The sequence below is a fragment of the Meleagris gallopavo genome, chromosome 2, assembly GCF_905368555.1.
Source record: "Meleagris gallopavo chromosome 2, MGAL_WU_HG_1.1, whole genome shotgun sequence".
NCBI lineage: Eukaryota > Metazoa > Chordata > Aves > Galliformes > Phasianidae > Meleagris > Meleagris gallopavo.
The window spans coordinates 88,338,084-88,354,755 of NC_139405.1; the positions used below are offsets into that span (position 1 = coordinate 88,338,084).

The 16,672-nt window shown below is 43.9% G+C and overlaps 1 protein-coding gene across 1 annotated transcript in view; it reads left to right on the forward strand.

The window, feature by feature from the left end:
• Window positions 1–3,267: 3,267 nt before the first annotated feature.
• CSMD1 (CUB and Sushi multiple domains 1) overlaps window positions 3,268–16,672 on the forward strand; it is a 1,002,456-nt gene continuing 989,051 nt past the window's right edge. The window contains exon 1 of the mRNA XM_085217921.1: window positions 3,268–3,349. Within this exon, the coding sequence (XP_085074047.1) occupies window positions 3,283–3,349 (67 nt within the window). The 5' untranslated portion in view covers window positions 3,268–3,282. The remainder of the gene's footprint in view (window positions 3,350–16,672) is intronic.

Sequence of the window (16,672 nt, forward strand, 5' to 3'; positions counted from 1 at the left end):
TTTTTGCTAGCAACTAAAGAGCATGTATAACAAACAAAACAAAAAACAAAAAACTTGCAACGATCAACATTTTGATGAAGTTTCCCTGGAGTTGACCTGCTAGCCCCAGATCAGTGTTCCATTGAAGGCTCTTTTTAAAGATTTTTTTTCCAGCATACTATTTTGAATTTCAAGCTTTCATATTCTTAAACTTGAGACTTCACAATAACCTTCTGGTGCAAAGCTGCTGCCTTCTGTCTCAGATGGTGAGAACCAAGTCTGTTTATGGGTTCCCCCAAGCATTCGTTTTTAATCAGTATATGACGTGTCCTCAGCTCTGTTCCAGTAGCTCTGCTTAGATATGCACAGATATTCCTGCACCACACAGCAAGATGTTTCTTCTTCCCAGAAAGCAACAACATAGAAAATCGAATTCAAAATTATTAATGTAACAAGCTGAAAAATGAAAAGAGGAAATCTAACATTTCAGACCTTTTTATATATGGCACAGGAAAGCAAAAGGACAAGCTCTCAATTAAAAATAAATCCCTGTCAAGTTCCCTTTAAATCACTCTGATTAGTACAAACAGTCTTGACATATACACTCCCCCATACTGTCTATAGGGAATAGAGAGAAATATTGCCTCTGTTCAAACTCATAAATTTGGGGATTTTATGGAACTACGTTAGGTGCTTAAAATACAATAGAGAGATTACAGTCATTAGGTTAGATCAACTGCTGTAATTACTGTGTTTAGGTAATGCAGGAGTTGGAGTGGTGGAGCTCCTCCACTCAGAGTGCAAAGCCTCAGATGCACAGCCATCTTTGGACTCTGTGAGGTTTGGCAAAGCTCCTGGGACCCACAGGGCTTGGGAAAGTCATAGTGACTCTACCTGAGTCTGCAAGGAGCCTGAGGCAGCAGCCAGTGATCTGTGCTGTCTTGTTTATCAGGGTAAGGGCAATAACGCAGGGGACAAGGGATAATGTACTGAAGGCCAATGTTTACCTATATGACTTACTGTTATAGGATGTGAGGAAGGAGAGAAGGGATTCTTTTGTAGTGACAGTGACTGTGGTGCATGGCTGTTTGGCCTTATCTGTATGCTGTGATGGGAAGAAATTACTGCCTGTTTAACTCTGTAAAGAAGGCACCAGTTCCCAAAAGCCCAGAAAATCCTCTGAAGAATGGCAAGCCTCAGGAAACAGTAAATCTAACAAGGATGAGCCAACACACTGTATCACAATGGAGATTCTGCAGAGTGTGCTGTGAAAAGGGTTAAACAGTAGCTCCTCAGATTCAGAGCGTTTACTTAAACAGGGCAGCAAGAAACCATACAAGCATTTGTTTGCAGCTCGACCCTGACCCATACATGGAAGGGGGTTTATGACTTTGTAACTGTTCCAGCACAGCAAACAATATGATGAAACAAAAGTGAGAAGCATGATCTGCACTTGGACCCACTGCGGCAGCAGTAGAAGAATCTCTGCAAAAATGTAATTCTCAGATTAGTGCAGGTCAGAAATGATGAATCCTGACTTAAGGTTAGTGACCTCTCTGGTTTAGATTCTTTCCTGGGGATCATTAGGACTTCTCCTTGCCCCTGATCAGAGGTAAATGAGAGGTGTATATGGAGAGCAGCACTGATGGGGGAACTGTGCAGCACCCCGGCTGTGTGATGCTGGTACTAACACCTATCAGCATAGCATCACTGTCACGAATGCCAACTTGAGTCCCGAGACATTGCTAAAACACGAATGGATACGGAGGCCCCGTCCATGCCGTGAAAGTGCTTCGGTCCCACTTGGAGCTGATGGGAAGCTCGGGGAAGGCGAGGAAGAGGAGGAGAGGCAAAAGGGAGGAAGAGGCGGCCACGAGATGGCAGCAGTGCCACGTCTATTTCGGCAGCTCGCCGGGCCCGAAGGGCTTTTTTGACTGAGAACCGCAACGTTTAACCATAAATACAGGCTTATTACAAAGTCAGCCTACCTCGTTCATGGCCATTCACCACCTTCTTGCAACTCACAATGAGAAAACAACTTTGCATATTTCACCACGAAAGAAAAAACTCATCATAAGTGAGCAATTACAACCTTGAAACTAGCTTTCCAAAAGTATTTGTGGCTCTTTCCTTCCTGTGAGCCTTTGTATTTTAATTACAGAGACAGGTGAGTGTGAATTATGCCGTTAGGCCCGGTGTGTGGTGGTGGTGGCAATCTCTGTGACTGAATGGTTCGCCACGAGGTCCTGCAGCTTTCTGCACCCATCCCACAAGCTCACGGAACCAATATCACAGGTTTGGGGTGATGCTGGAGAAGGCATTCTCCGATGCTGCTATGTACTGGGATGGGTTGGTTTGGCGCATTTAATATGTTGAAAGGTTACATAATGGCAGAAATTTCTCTTGGCCACAGGAGCCGTTGGGCATGGCGAGGTAACGGCAAAGATGTGCTCCTCAAGGAGAGAGATGAGCTGGCTTCTCACCTTCCTTTAGGAAGTGCACCTCACTCTGATGAGCAACTTGGACGTGAGCAGCTGGGCACGTTGGGACCTGAAAGCCTCCGTCCCTCCAGTCCGGGGACTGAGTTCGAAGGGATCCCCACCCCAATTCGCCCAACACCTGCATACCCGCCCGGGGCTGCCCAGGGAGATGCGGATGCGGCGGAACCCCCGGGGGGCTGTGGGCAGTGGTGGAGTCAAAGGAGCTTTGGTCCCCGGAGGCCCGCGGGGGGCAGCGGCAGCCCCGAGGTCTCGCGGGGCGCCTGCGGATTCGGCTGAGCATCGCCAGCCCCTTCCCCTCTCCGTGGGAAGTGATGGTTGAGTCCGGCGGCGGCGGCGGCGGCTCTTCGAACGGCTGGCAGCCCCTTCGCCGCGCTGCCTGCGCCGCGCTCTGTTCGATCCCTCCCTCTCCCCTCCTCCTCCTCCTCCTCTCCCTCGCGCTCCCCGCAGCCCTCTCCCATCGCCGCCGCCGCCCGGCTCTCCCCTCCGGCGGCTGTGGCTGCCGCGCTGCCCGCCGCGCCGGGCGCGCCTCCCCTCCCCTCCCCTGGGCGGGCGGCGGGCCGGCGGCGCCGGGGCTCCGCGGGCGCCGAGCGGGGCTGATGCTGCGGGCAGCGCGCAGGCAGCCGCCCGCGCAGTCCTGCAGGAGGCGCCGGGAGCCGCGCCGCCGCTCCCCGCCTCTCCTCGCCCCGCGGTGCTGAGCCGGCGCCGTCCGCAGCCCCGCCGCCGCTCCGAGGACGCGGTCGCAGCCCAGGAGAGCCGCCGGGGGATCGGTGCGAGCGCGGGTGCGTGTGGAATAACCGCAGACATGACTGCGTGGAGGAAATTCGAGGCTCTGCTGGTTTTCTGCGCGGGGCTCCTCGCTGCGGCTCAGGGTAAGATTTGGGTTTCTTGCATTAGGGGCTGGATTCGCGCAGGCTGTGCTCACGGCTTTACCCCTCAGCTCAGCTCGGCTCAGCTCAGCTCAGCTCGGCTCGGCTCAGCCGCTCGCATGAGCTCTCCCTCACCGTGCTCCGTTCCGCGATCCCAGCCGCCGGCTCCCAGAGACCCGGCTCCTTCCCCCTGCTCCCCTTCCCTCCCTCCCACCGTCCCTCGGCTCCCCGAGCGCTCTCTGCCCGCCGGCCGCTCCCCGCGGGGACCCTCAAGCTCCGGGAGCCGGGCAGCAACCGCCTCTGCGCCGCGAGTGGAGCTGCGCGCATCAGCTCCTGGGCAGCTCCGGAGTTTGCCAACACTTCGCTCTCCACACATGCCCGAGCGGCACTCGCCACCGTGCGAGGAGAGACAGTCCCCGGGCCGGCAAGTTGGGCTTTCTCTCTCCGCCGCCCCGCTTTTACCCGGCTCGGGGGGAGCGCGGAGTGGGTGTCGCGCAGAGCCGCCCTCGGCCGCCCCCACTACCCCCGAGTTCTGGGATTGTGGGGGTGTGCGGGGCCGGGGTCCCCCCGCGTGCCGAGGGGAGAGGGCGCCGGGCCGCACGGCGTCTCCCACCCCCGTCTGGGGTCCTCCTTAAAATCAATGCGGGGAGGGAGGGGAAACGAGGGTGGGGGTGACGGCAGAGAACTGGGTTACACAACTTCGGGGCTGGCCTCAGCCCCATCGCTGCCTCAGCGCTGGAGACAACAACTTCCCCGCTCGGTATTCACTTCCCTCTCGTTAGCTCCGTGCGGGTGCGGGTGCGCGTGTGAGGGCGCGGGCGGCGCATCCCGCAGCGGCATCGTCCCCGCAGCCCTCCTCTCCGCCTCCGGGAGGACGGTGCGTTCCCCCACGCTCTGCGCTGCGTGCGACTCCCTTACCCCTTCCGCGGCGCTTCGCGTCGTCCCCACCATTTTATTTTTCCTCGCTGTTTTTAGCACTGTTACGCTTTATTCGCACCGTGCTGGGGTGGGGGGTGGGTAGGACTCTTAGTGAGGGGCGAGGCTGCAGCCTTCCCCCCCGGGGCCGCGATCCCCGGGCAGCGCCGCAGCCGAGCCCGGTCCGGAGCTGCGCCTCCGCCCGAACCTCGCCGCTGCCTCCGCTCTCCGCCCGCTGTTCCCTCGCGAGGTGCCCCCACATGGCCCGGGGGGGGCCACATTCGGTGTCAGCGCCGTGCCCGAACTTCGGCTCCCGGTCCCCCCCCCGGCCCCGCCGCCCCGGGACGCGCCGCAGCGGGCCGACACCCGCGGCTCATTTGTTAAATACACTGTGGCTGGTTCTGTCGTTTGACATTTAAGTGTTTTCTTTTCATGGCTGACAGCACATATGAAAAGCTGGAGGCTGGATCATGGTTATTCAGCGGAGATCCGACGTGTTTTGCTTACATACAAAGGCTTTGCCAGGAACATTTGGGCACTGCCTCCGATGCCGCTCTGCAGAATGTAATTATACAGCTCTTAATGTGGAGCAGCAATACACCTACTTAAGGGCTACAAACTGACTTAATATTGAAGTCAAACAACAGGTAGAAGGGGAACCAGCGGGGACATTTGACATAATTCTTCCCCATTTACCTTCCCAGGCAATTGAGCGCAGGTATCTATATTTAGTCAAATGTAATCCTGAGGCTGAAATTGCATTTATAGTTTAGAGAGTGAAAGAACTCCTTCCCTGGGAACACGGAGAGCCTTCGCTTCCCAGAGCACACACCGCTTTAAAGAATTGGTCCCCAGGACTCCCTGTTTACTGTCCCCTCAGTAATTGAATAATTCCGTAGGGGCTGCAATAGGAAACGACATGGGCTTTGGTTTGTTTGGGGATTTTGTGATTAAAAAAAGCAACAAAGTACTGTTTCTGGAGGTGTTGCCACACGTTTTCTCTTATTTGTCAGTACAGGGGAGGTAGGCTGATTTCCAGTGTTCCTCACTATGAAACCAAATGCAAACTCTCTCCTGCTGTGCAGTTGTCTGTAACTTTTTAAAGAAATAAGAAAGGATGAAAATGAACATACGTCATTGTTCCTTGTTGTAGATCCGAGGTGCAGCTCTATGAGTATTTCCACGGTGTCTGAGTATTTTGGAAAGCCTTTGGGGGAACCTTCCCTGTCTGTTACGCTTCAGAAATCGCCGAGAATCAAGCTGAGGTGCTGTGCAGGAGCCCCATGGCCGGAGCTGCCCCATGGAGCAGTGATGCTCTGCACAGCAGCAGCAGACGCTCGGCTCTGCACTCAAATGGCCAAGTGCGTAGAGCCATTTGCTAATTGTAATGGGCTATATGCTTGCAAAAGCAAACATAAAAACTCGTGATGTACTTGAGACACCAGAAATGGCAATGCCATTTTTGGTAAAAAAAAAAAACAACAAACAACAAACCACCAAACTGCTGGGAAGGAAATGGTAGATTTAGACTGAGCTCAGACTGAAATTCAAGATTAACGATTAAAATATCTTTCTGCTGTGATCTGAGATCTGCTGTTTTCAGTAGAGGAATACGTATTGCTTTGTATGTTCCGTTGTCCCAGTGTATGGTTTTGTGATCATTTCCTGGGCTCCGATATGCAGCAAGAACACCTCCATCGCCACCTAATTGCCTCTGACGAAATGTACATAAGGCTTTATTTCCTGGTGCAACTTCAGAGGTATCATTCAGATTAATGGAAACAGCAAAGGAAACACATTTCTGTCTGAAATCAAATCCACACAGTGGAAGGACTCACACATCTATAACTTAGCATTCTGTTGTGGTTGTCTTTTTTTTTTTTTTTTTAAGAAATAAAAAACCCCAACATTTTATGTACCTTCTGTTTGCTGCTCTCACTTTGTCAAAATAATTGCATCACGCAAAGTTACCACTATGTTTAAGGCCTCCTCTTGTTGAACTGAGAATGTTTCTCTCTTTTAAAGTCATGTATTTTCTCTCTCTCTCCAAAGCAGTGCTTCTCACACTGTGAAGCCGCTCTCTCTAGAGAGGCTCCATTCCTTTCCAGAGGAGGCCGAAGCAATGTGAGTGAAAATGAGCTGGGAAAAAACAAACAAACAAAAGCTGGATATTGGATACCCACTGCACGACTCTGTGCTCTGTGGGTGCCTTCTCCCACCAGCTCCAGAGCAGTGGGGGGCCATGGAAAGGCAGAAAGCAGCAGCCAGCTCTGGCCACATCTGTAGTATTGCATGGAGATATACATACAACATCCTTAACTCTGTATAAGAATAGGAAGTATAGAAAAATTGAATACAATACAGTGCAGAACATAGCAATTCAACTAGGATTTCCCAAGCAGTCCATTCTCAGAAGCCACCTGTGAGACCTGGTGTCCCACTGCTCACCAACATAGGATTCCCAGCGGGTGGAGCAGGACACGGTGTGAGCAGTTGCTGGTGGTGCGAGGCCATGCAGGCAGCAGAACGTGTGGTTGCAGTGAGGTCTGTGAGGGCACTTCAGCATCTTCAGTGGTCTGTAGATAGAGGAAGCATGGTGTGGGTTTTTCCCTGTTTATTCTAGTGACTGTCACTCTCATGGCCTTTTACAGAAACGTGTGATTTTGATCAGGTGTGGACATTTTGAGTTTTAGGGAAAGAAGTAGAGTACTTTTCTTTCCCTGTAGTCTTTTTTTTTTTTTTTTTCTTCTTTTTTTAAAATTTTCTATACAGACACAGAATCCAGCTCTTTATCTCTGTTACCCATTGTATGGTACTATCATTGTTTATGCACTGATACACACATGTTTTTACAAGTTAGGTATGGGACTTTAGCCCCGATACTGCTTACAGACATTAAAGCTTCAGCCTCGGTGACTTAGGAGCAGTCTGAAACTGAGTAAATGTTTGAAACAGAAATCAGTGCATTCAGGGTGTATCGTGCTCCCCAGAAGGTCTGAGACACCTCAGGAACCATTGATTCCAACTTTTGGAAGCCACGTCGCTTGCACACCTCCACGCTGATGTTGCTCTCACAGCCTTTCCTGTGAGAAGTAACTGCTGAGCAGTGCGACCATGTAAAGAAAACTTCCAGTGACTTTAGGGATACGACTTAATTTGTTTTGCTCGGATCCCTACTGACCTGCTGTGTCTCTGAAAATGTTGACATTATTCTGCTGGTGAACAGCTGTGAGTGTGTGTGGAACTCCCACAGCATGGTGCTGGGCTTTCTGCCACCGGCAGGGGTTGCAGCACTGAAAGAGGAACTGCTGCTTGAGCTGAGGCGCTGAAGCAGTAGCAGAAGTATTGGATGTGAGTTCTGATAAAACTTGAGCATGCAGCTGGCTTTCAGTCAGGGTCCCTGATTCAGAAGCTGGCCTCTAGCTGTCTATGTGGCTGCAAAATTAAGGAGATTCAAATTAGCTAAATTGGACGCTCTTCCAATTTCTCAGTGAGCAAAGAATGAGAATCATATGGAAATTCTCCTAATGCGTGTGAATAACTTTCTTCTGCTTAGATACTTTACTTTTCTATGTCAGATGGAGTTTCCTTTAAGCCATTTTTATCAACCAGTACCTTTTGAAATAGGGAAAAATGTCATCGATGCCTGAGGAAAGCTGTGAGATGCTACTTTGTCCTCACACATCTTTGTTCTGGCTGGATGAAAGATTTCATTCAGCTCTATGACACTTCTATCACATTCAAGAAAATCTACACTATATTTGTTATCAGTATTTCTCTACGGAATAACTGATTAAACAAATTACTTGGATTATTGCTGGTGTTATATTGACACACAAAGGCAACATTCATCAGTTGCCTGCATTTAGTAATTGAACAGTAAATGGAGACATGCATGCAATGAAAACTCTTACAAGAGTAATACTGCATCTTATTGCCAATAACAAGTCTGACTTGCTTAGAGAGAAACATTTTGTTTTGCATTTCTTAGTCATTAAAAAAGAGAGAGAAAGAGAAAACGACAACAGTTTCTTGCAATTTTTACCTGGAGGGCACATTCGGTTAACAGATATAATCACTGTTATACTACTGATAATTAATCAGAATTCCTCTTAATGAATCAGAATATCATCAATGATTGGACTTCACCAGAAGTTAAGCAAAAAATTCACAATTCCTTGCAATTATAGTGAAGTTCTAATTTCCAATACAAAAATAAGTCACCTTTTGTTGTAACTTCATACTAGTTAGATTCTTCATTTTATCAATGCATTAGTGTATATGATTCTGAAATGGTGATTTCACCTCTTTCAACGTCATTTTGAAGTCATCTCTGACAAGGAAAACCTACCTTTGGACAGTAACAAGGGCTCTATCCTGCTGCAGTTGAAACTGAAATTCCTATTGATTTTGGCAATATTTGGATCAGCCACTGCTGAAATTGTTGGTGCTCCAAATAAGGCAGACACAGCAGATACTGCAGATGAGCAGTGGATCCAGATCCCATTTGATGTGAGCTCTGGTGGCCGAGCACTTCTCACAGTATTTACACACAGGAAAGACTGACAAAGGAAAATTGGATGAATCCAAGCAGTCAATATTGCTGGTATTAAAAGCTTTACTTATTTATGAGAATATTTTGTTTTTAAACAAGATGTCCAGTATCTCCAAGTATGGCTTAATCTGTTCCTTGCCTTGTTTCCTCTTTTTGTTTTCCAATGTTTACTTTTTTTTTTTTTCCTTTAAGAAATTATGGAGTACAGAGAAGCCTGTATCATTTTAGTCTTTGGATGTTTTATGTCTTTCCTACAGTATCCCATGGATACTGAAGTACAGAATCATGTTCTGTATTCATGTCTCCATTGTACAGTGGCTTTTCTAAAGAAATGTTCGCAGCTCTGCAGCTGACAGAGAGCTGAATAAATAATAATGAATAAAACGATGTGTGCAGTGTTTGTTTTGCAAAGTGTTGCATCACATTTTGTCAGCATTTTAAAAATACCTTTTGCAGCACCTTCATTTCTTACTCAATTTCAAGGTGATAGCTTTTTCATGCAAATCTTGCAAAACATAAAATATTTCATATTTCTTTTCTGTTTTCCTTGTTTTTAACATATAAATATATTTCAACACCTGAGTTTGATTTTTTTTTTTTTTTTTTAAATTGAAATGTACTTATAGTTCTGTTGTTTGCAACAGGCCTTTGGTTGAGGGCAAATCCTGGGCTGGAGAGGTTTCTTTTTCTCATCCTATCGTATCATTTCCAGATCTGATGTAGTCAAGGTATAACACTTCATAAATTATAATTTTCTTTCTTTGACGTGTGTTACTTCACTGTCATCTTCACAGAGAGAATGCAAATATTCAGACTTCTTACACAGCTGCTGAAACATCAACACCGTGCAGCGCACTTGAAACCAAAGCGCAGCCAGCATTGGGCTGTGTGTGACGCTCAGGTCCAAGGGTGGGCCTCAACACACTGGAGATCACAAACAGGATGTTTTTTGTACACTGGTCCAGCTGTGGGTTGGATTTAAAGCATCTTCACTGCTCCTGCAATGCCTGCTTCTGAAACGGACAGGGGAGCTTGATTCTCTTTTCAGAGAGTATCCAACACACGTGATAAAGAGTTTAGGCTCTGAGTGCTGTGTTTGGGCTAAAGCTTGCATTTTAGGAGTGTCCCAGGGCTCAGATTGACCTCATGATGTACACAACATGGATCCATGGGGACCAAGATCCAGCGACCTGCTTTGTGCAGTGCAGCTAAAGGTGCACAACCAGCAGTTATGTTGCCATGGAGTGAGCTGCCAGATGTTGCAGGAATCTGTGTGAGATTGGGGAATCTGCCTTGCGCTCAACTTCAGAAAAGGAGTGCAGGTGACAGTGACAATAAGAAATCAGGACAGAGAGATGCTTCTCAAGGCAGTACTTAAGAAAGTAAACAGCAAAAAGGAACACTTTGACCCATTGTTGCTATTTGTTTGGCCTGTAAAGGTTCTCGTACAACAGTGAAATTTTCAAAGGGGTCATTTGAAAGAAATTAAAACAAAAGCATAGAGTTTCACTTAATTTTAGGCTAATTTTCTATGCTTCTGGTTGAGAAACCAGTAGTCATGACGAATCTCTCTGTTCTCACTCATGTCTGTGGGATATCAATGCAGAATCTGACTGCTTCCAAGTGACTAAGTGTACTGTTTTAGCTTTGCCCCAGCAGCCAGATTCTCTATTGGCATCCTGCTGATATTTCTTATAATATGTGGATTGAGTCATGCCAAGCATCTGGGGGGAAAAAGCTGTTTTGTCATTCACTTTAAGAACCTCTGTACAATCAAGCAACTGCTAATATCGAAGTCATTGACCCTCTGCATTTGTAGACATCTCTCTTGAGAAATGAAATTGATTTTCTTTATCTCAGCACATAAATATCCCCAGCACACACCTTGACCCATTTTTTGCAATGTCTCTCACACTACAAAATGTAATGCTAATAGATTTTAAAAAGTCAGTGGTAGCAGCCGTAGTAGCATTTTTATTGTGGAGTGTACCTGGCCATATCTAAATTTTTTCTATATGAAACCTTTATAGGGAAGGCTTTATTATGATATTTAATTGAAATACATATATACACTGAAATTTTCCTTCCCCCTTGACCCCCCAGGTACATAATGTAGTTAAAATAGTGTTTATAAAGCATTCAGCTGTGCAGAAGCAGTTAGGTCCTATAAATGCTAGTTCTCATTTGGACAGTTTGTGTTGCTCACGTATTGCATTCTGACCAGCTTTTGACCTGATAGAAAGGTGGGGGAACTCACACACATACACAAAAAAGTAAATCTTATTAACCCTTCTGGTCTTGGAGTCTGGCCTTTAGTAGAGTCACATATCACAGAGAGACCTTGCATTAAAACAAGGATGCCGGAACAAATCTAATAATGATAAAGAGAATTTGAGTTCCTAGTCATTAATATGAAATGCAAATAATCACAGAAACATCTTTTGTATTGGAGATGAGTGGTACCTCAAAATCTCTGACCTAGCTGTGTATCTCAGTCCACTTGTTTTCACCATTAGTATAATTTATTTGTTTCTGAGAAGAGTAAACCTTTAATTGCTTTCTTTAGCAACATCTAGTAAACAGGCTGATAACATGGAGATGATCTCTGCAAACAGCAGAGAAGAATTTCTTCAACTCATGTTGCCATGACAATTTAGATTTTTCCTGTCAACTCTTGAGAAGCTTCAAAGTCCTTTCTTTAAAGCAGTAATTCAGGGAATATTTTGGAAAATCAAGTTGCTCTCTTTTTCAGTTTTAGTATCATTTAGCCCAGCAAAGGGCCTGCCTGATCCAGTGGATTTTAAGATCTACAAACAGGAACTAGTCTGAGAAATATAACATTTTGAAATCCCCTCCATGGATCTCAGTTGATTTACATCAGTAGAGAAGCTGACTTCAGATGTGTTATCTAGTGATTTAGATTTCATTTATTAGTGATGTGATAAGATGAAATTGCCATTATAGAAACAATAACAGATACTGAAGAGTGGATAGGCCAGCTTATAATTGTCATTCTGATCTTCGTGACAATATATTGTCTTGCAGCTATTTTGAGGAAATTAGATTAGAGAGGAATTACAGAATAAAAAAGGACTAAACATTTTATTTCTTTTACAGTTCCAATTATAACATTAATTCAGTGAATGAGGAACATAATCAAAAGACTGTTGTCTTAAATTGCTTAAATTACTATTTAAGATAGTTCCCATATAAAATATGTTGCTAATAAACAAACTGAACTTCCCCTTTTTATTATTATTATTTTTATGTTTATCTCACATCAAATTAATGGTTTTGAAAATATACAAAACTAGTTCAAGTTACATTAATCTACTTCTTATGGAAGTAATTTATTGACCTAAGCAGGTATTTCATTGATTGCTGTTAGCAATGAGGAAAACGTGGTAAAAGAAATGGAGATAAAGTGAAATGCTGCTGCTTCCACTGGGTAAATAAGTTTATCTCTAGTGAAGACGAGAAAAGTACCTCAGTAGTAGTTTTCTTTTTAAGATGTTCCTGGCAGATGATGGCAACTGAGTTGGTGTAGTTTGTTTACTTCTTTTCCAATGGAATTGAGATGAGTCATATCACATTAGAAGGAAAATTGGGAAGTTGTGTCAAAGTAAGTTCAGTTTTCCTCTTTTTTTTTTTTTTAATATATAACGAAATCATTAGTTTTTATTAAACTAAGTTTCCTATCTGCTTGTTTTAGGGTTAGTTCTCATTTAGCCCATAAATCCAAGTTTCTTGTGCTAGAAATTGTATATTCAGATCTTTCATTTCTGTCTGCCAGAGAGGGGGACTAAGTTACAACCTCCTTTCAGATAGCTTCATACATCTTTATTGAAGTAGTAACTAGTTCACTGTCAAGCTACTTAGAGAAACATAGAGAATCATAGAATCATAGAATGGGCTGGGTTGTAAAGTACCACAATGATCATCTAGTTTCAACCCCCCTGCTATGTGCAGGGTTGCCAACGACCAGACCAAGCTGCCCAGAGCCACATCCAGCCTGATCTTGAATGCCTCTGGGGATGGGGCATCCATACCTCCTTGGGCAACCTGCTCTAATGCTTCACCAGCCTCTTGAGTGAAAAACTTCCTCCTAATATCTAAACTATCCCTCCCCTGTCTTAGTTTAAAACCATTTTCCCTTGTCTCATCGGACTACGGATCACAATAATTCAACCTCTATGAGCATGGCTATTTTTTGAAAGTGTTTCTATCCCATTCCTTCAGAGTGGGAGTTGATTAAGGACTACAGGGTGGGACCTGAAGACTTTGTGTTGCAGAGAAATTTTTATTTCTGTTTTACTTCATAACTGTCCTTTTCACTGCACTTTAGTGATAATGCAGTGTATTCACAGTATTAAGGTAAAGTGGTATTTACCTATATGAATTTTTGATAAAGATACAGACTTCTGGATAGCATACACTTACGATACATCTCATCATACATGAAAAACAACACTTTTTTTCTGAAATATCTCATGGAAGAAGATATCCATTTGTTGAATAAAAGAATATGTATGTACTGAACCATTAAAGCATCTGTCTGAGCTCATTTTACCTCAAAACCAAATTTCAGTTTAAGTTCAAAGAGACTGGAAAGGGGGTAGAAGGTAGTGTTTATTGTCAAGAGTCCAGATTTGCAGATATCTTTATTTTTACTTTATTTTCAGAGATGCTGAGTACCTGCAGTTCCCACTGTTTTAAGAAAAGACTGCAGATCTCAGCATTTTGTACTTACTTTAACACTCAGTCACAATAATCTGAAGGTAATATGGTGCCATAAAAAGAGTGGATTTACAACAGTGTACAGCATTAACTTCTGTTGTCTTCCAGGTAGTATCTGAATTAAGTGAAGTTTCCCAATAATAATTCCCTATAATTGTATTTTTTTTTAGCAATGAGAATTTCTCAAGTGAAGTTGTGGTTTGTTTTTTGTTAAAGCTGTTGTACTTAAGCAATTCTGTGTCTACAAAAACCCTGGATCTGATGTACCCAGGAACAAAATGTTTGTGATTGCAGAGCAAATGTTAAAAGCAGCAGCAAATAAAAATTTGGAGTGAAGCCAACTCATAGACTGTTGGCTGCATTGGTTAATGGAGGTTGTTGTTGTCTTGGCCCCAAATTAAAACCAATCAGTTCCACCTCCACTTTATTACCTATGCAAGTATTCATCATTTTATACACTCATCCCAAATTGATGGTAACTAATTGCAGTTCTTTGGGATTCCATTTGTCTTGCTAAGAAGCAGGCGGTTCATAAGGGATGATGCAGAACTTTACAGCTCTGGTGGAAAAAGGCTTCCCCTGTTTGAGCACATTAGGATAGGCACCAAGATCCATTTAGTATTTTTGCAAATACGATCTCTTTCTGCAGATCGTATTTGCAGGATGGATTGCTTTGTGCAAATGTTTTGAATGTATTTTGTCACACAGCGTTGGTATACATACAGCTTTGTAAAGCAGAAACATTTTGTGCAACAGTCTCAACAGCAGTCTGCTTCTCAAATGTACTCAGTGACACTGCTGTTGTCTAGGTACTTCCCAAAAAGAGTGATGTCCATAAGGATCACGTTCCCCCAAGGGGAAAAAATCAATTAAAAAAGAAACTCTCTGACACTGGAAAAATATTGTACTGCCTACTGTGAAAAAGTAGGCTATAGTGATGACAGTGACTGTGTCAGGTGAAGGATGGGCATTCAGCACAGGGGACAGCATGAGCAGCTGATGGAAATAATTGTATTTCATTGACATGCTCTCCAGTAGTACCACTAAGAAAGATTAGCTATCTCGAAAAAGAACTTACATGTGAAAAAGCATGACAGTTTGTAATGGAAATTTCAGTCAGGATTAATATTATTTTTTTTAATAAATCCTTGCTTTTGCCATATGATGTCCTCCATTCATCTGTTTTCTAAGATATTTGGTCTACTATTATAGTTATTCTTTAAATAAGTGTATGTTATGCCAGGACATATTCACATATTGTGATTTATTCCTTTCTTTTCTGATAAATCCCAACATATAAGGTCTCATTTCATTAAGTGTGTATGAATATGGTGGAAAAGAAATGGACAGCATTGTGAAAGAAAACTGAACTTGGGAGAATGTTATTTCCAGCATGACCAGATCCAAGCAATAAGATGTCTTCTGAAATTCAGCCTGCTGCAGCTTCACGTTGGGCATGTTGCTGAGCTGGTACATTGGCTCTACACTGACATGCTGATAATAATGCTTTCATCTCATAGTGCTGGCAGAACTGGCACCATCAAATTCGCAACATTAAATACTATTTGTCTTTTGTTTCCTCTTACTGTTTCCTTAACGTTTTCCTTCTGCAGACCTTATCTTTCTTGTCACTCTATAATCTCCTCCTCTGCTGAAGGAGTGTAAGATGCAGGATTTGTTGTGCTCCGTAGTGGCTATCTTACATTCACAGAAAGAAAAGCACCCAGAGTCTGATCTGTGTTGACTTGTACACTCTGGGCAACATGTGCAGAGCCTGAACAAAGCCACAGGGCATTCCTAAGTCCTGAAGAAGTAAGTCACAGACATAAACTGTGCCCAGATTGTGTGCAAGTCCCATGAATTTGCTTAAGTTTCAGTCTCTAAAAGAAGTTAAGGCTTTTTTGTTTGCTTGGTTTTGTTTGTTTGTTTGTTTTTTATTGGTAATCTTTCACTCTTTAGGTTTCAGTATTTAAAAATGCAAAAAGCCACACATCTAATCAGATCAGAATATTCTCTCTCTGACAATGGTGACTAGCAAATGTGTAGAAAATGTGCAGGACAGAAGATATACAACCTTTTATTTAGCAGCCTCTGTTCAGTTTGGGGAAGTTTTAACCAAAGGTTGCATCGATGTTCAACATCCATCAACAAATTTAAACTTCACAAAACTCTTCTTGAACCTATTCATAATTCAGAATACCACACTATTTTCTGACAATCTGCTTTACAATTTAATTCCTGCTGTGCAGAAAAGCACTGCATTTTGCTTGTTTTGAAGCTTCTACCTCCTCATTTCCTTGAGTGCTTCCAGCTATTTGGAAATGGTTCACCCCACTTAGAACTTTGGGTCTAATGAATAGGAAGGCGTGATGTGGATCTCTAAATTATATATTTTTCCCAACTTCACCTAAAAGTTCCATCTGGATATTGATGTTTGGCTGACTCCAAGTAATACTAAAGGTATGATTCCCAAATGCATTTCCCATAATTTTTAATGGTAATGATTTTGTAGTCAATGTTGCTGATGCGCTTAAAAGAATAATGGCCTGCATTTCAGTGCAAACAGCTGCTTTCCTTTATCCTACCTTCTTATTACCTAGATTTATTCTCATCAATGACATTTTGATTATTTGCTTTCCAATAGGTAGTAAAGGCAGTACACCATGATCGTCTAAATAGCAATGACATTTAACACTTCTTGCCTTATGAGATATTTCTGGAGTGACAGAAGAGAAAACGCTTAGCAAATTAAGTCCTGATAAGGACTTTTTACAGCAGACCTCCTGGTTGGTGATCTGCTCTCCCACCAACTGTGACTTCCATGGTTTGTATTAGTAGCTCATTAGCAATATAAAATACAGTGTACAGAAGCTTCATCTTACATAAGTGCCATAATTTGCCCTCTGTGGTCTGGCAGTCCACATCAGTTTTATCAGTGGTCACAAGACATACTTTGATGATGTTTTCTTTCTGGTAAAAACCGGTGCAAGTTGAGACAAACTCTAATGATGGGATTTAGTGAAGGATTTGATTTCTGGGGAAATCAGGTAAAACAATGGTCAGGCTGTCTCTGGAAAACATTGCAAAATTCCTGTTGGGAAAGGTTTGGGAAGAAGATT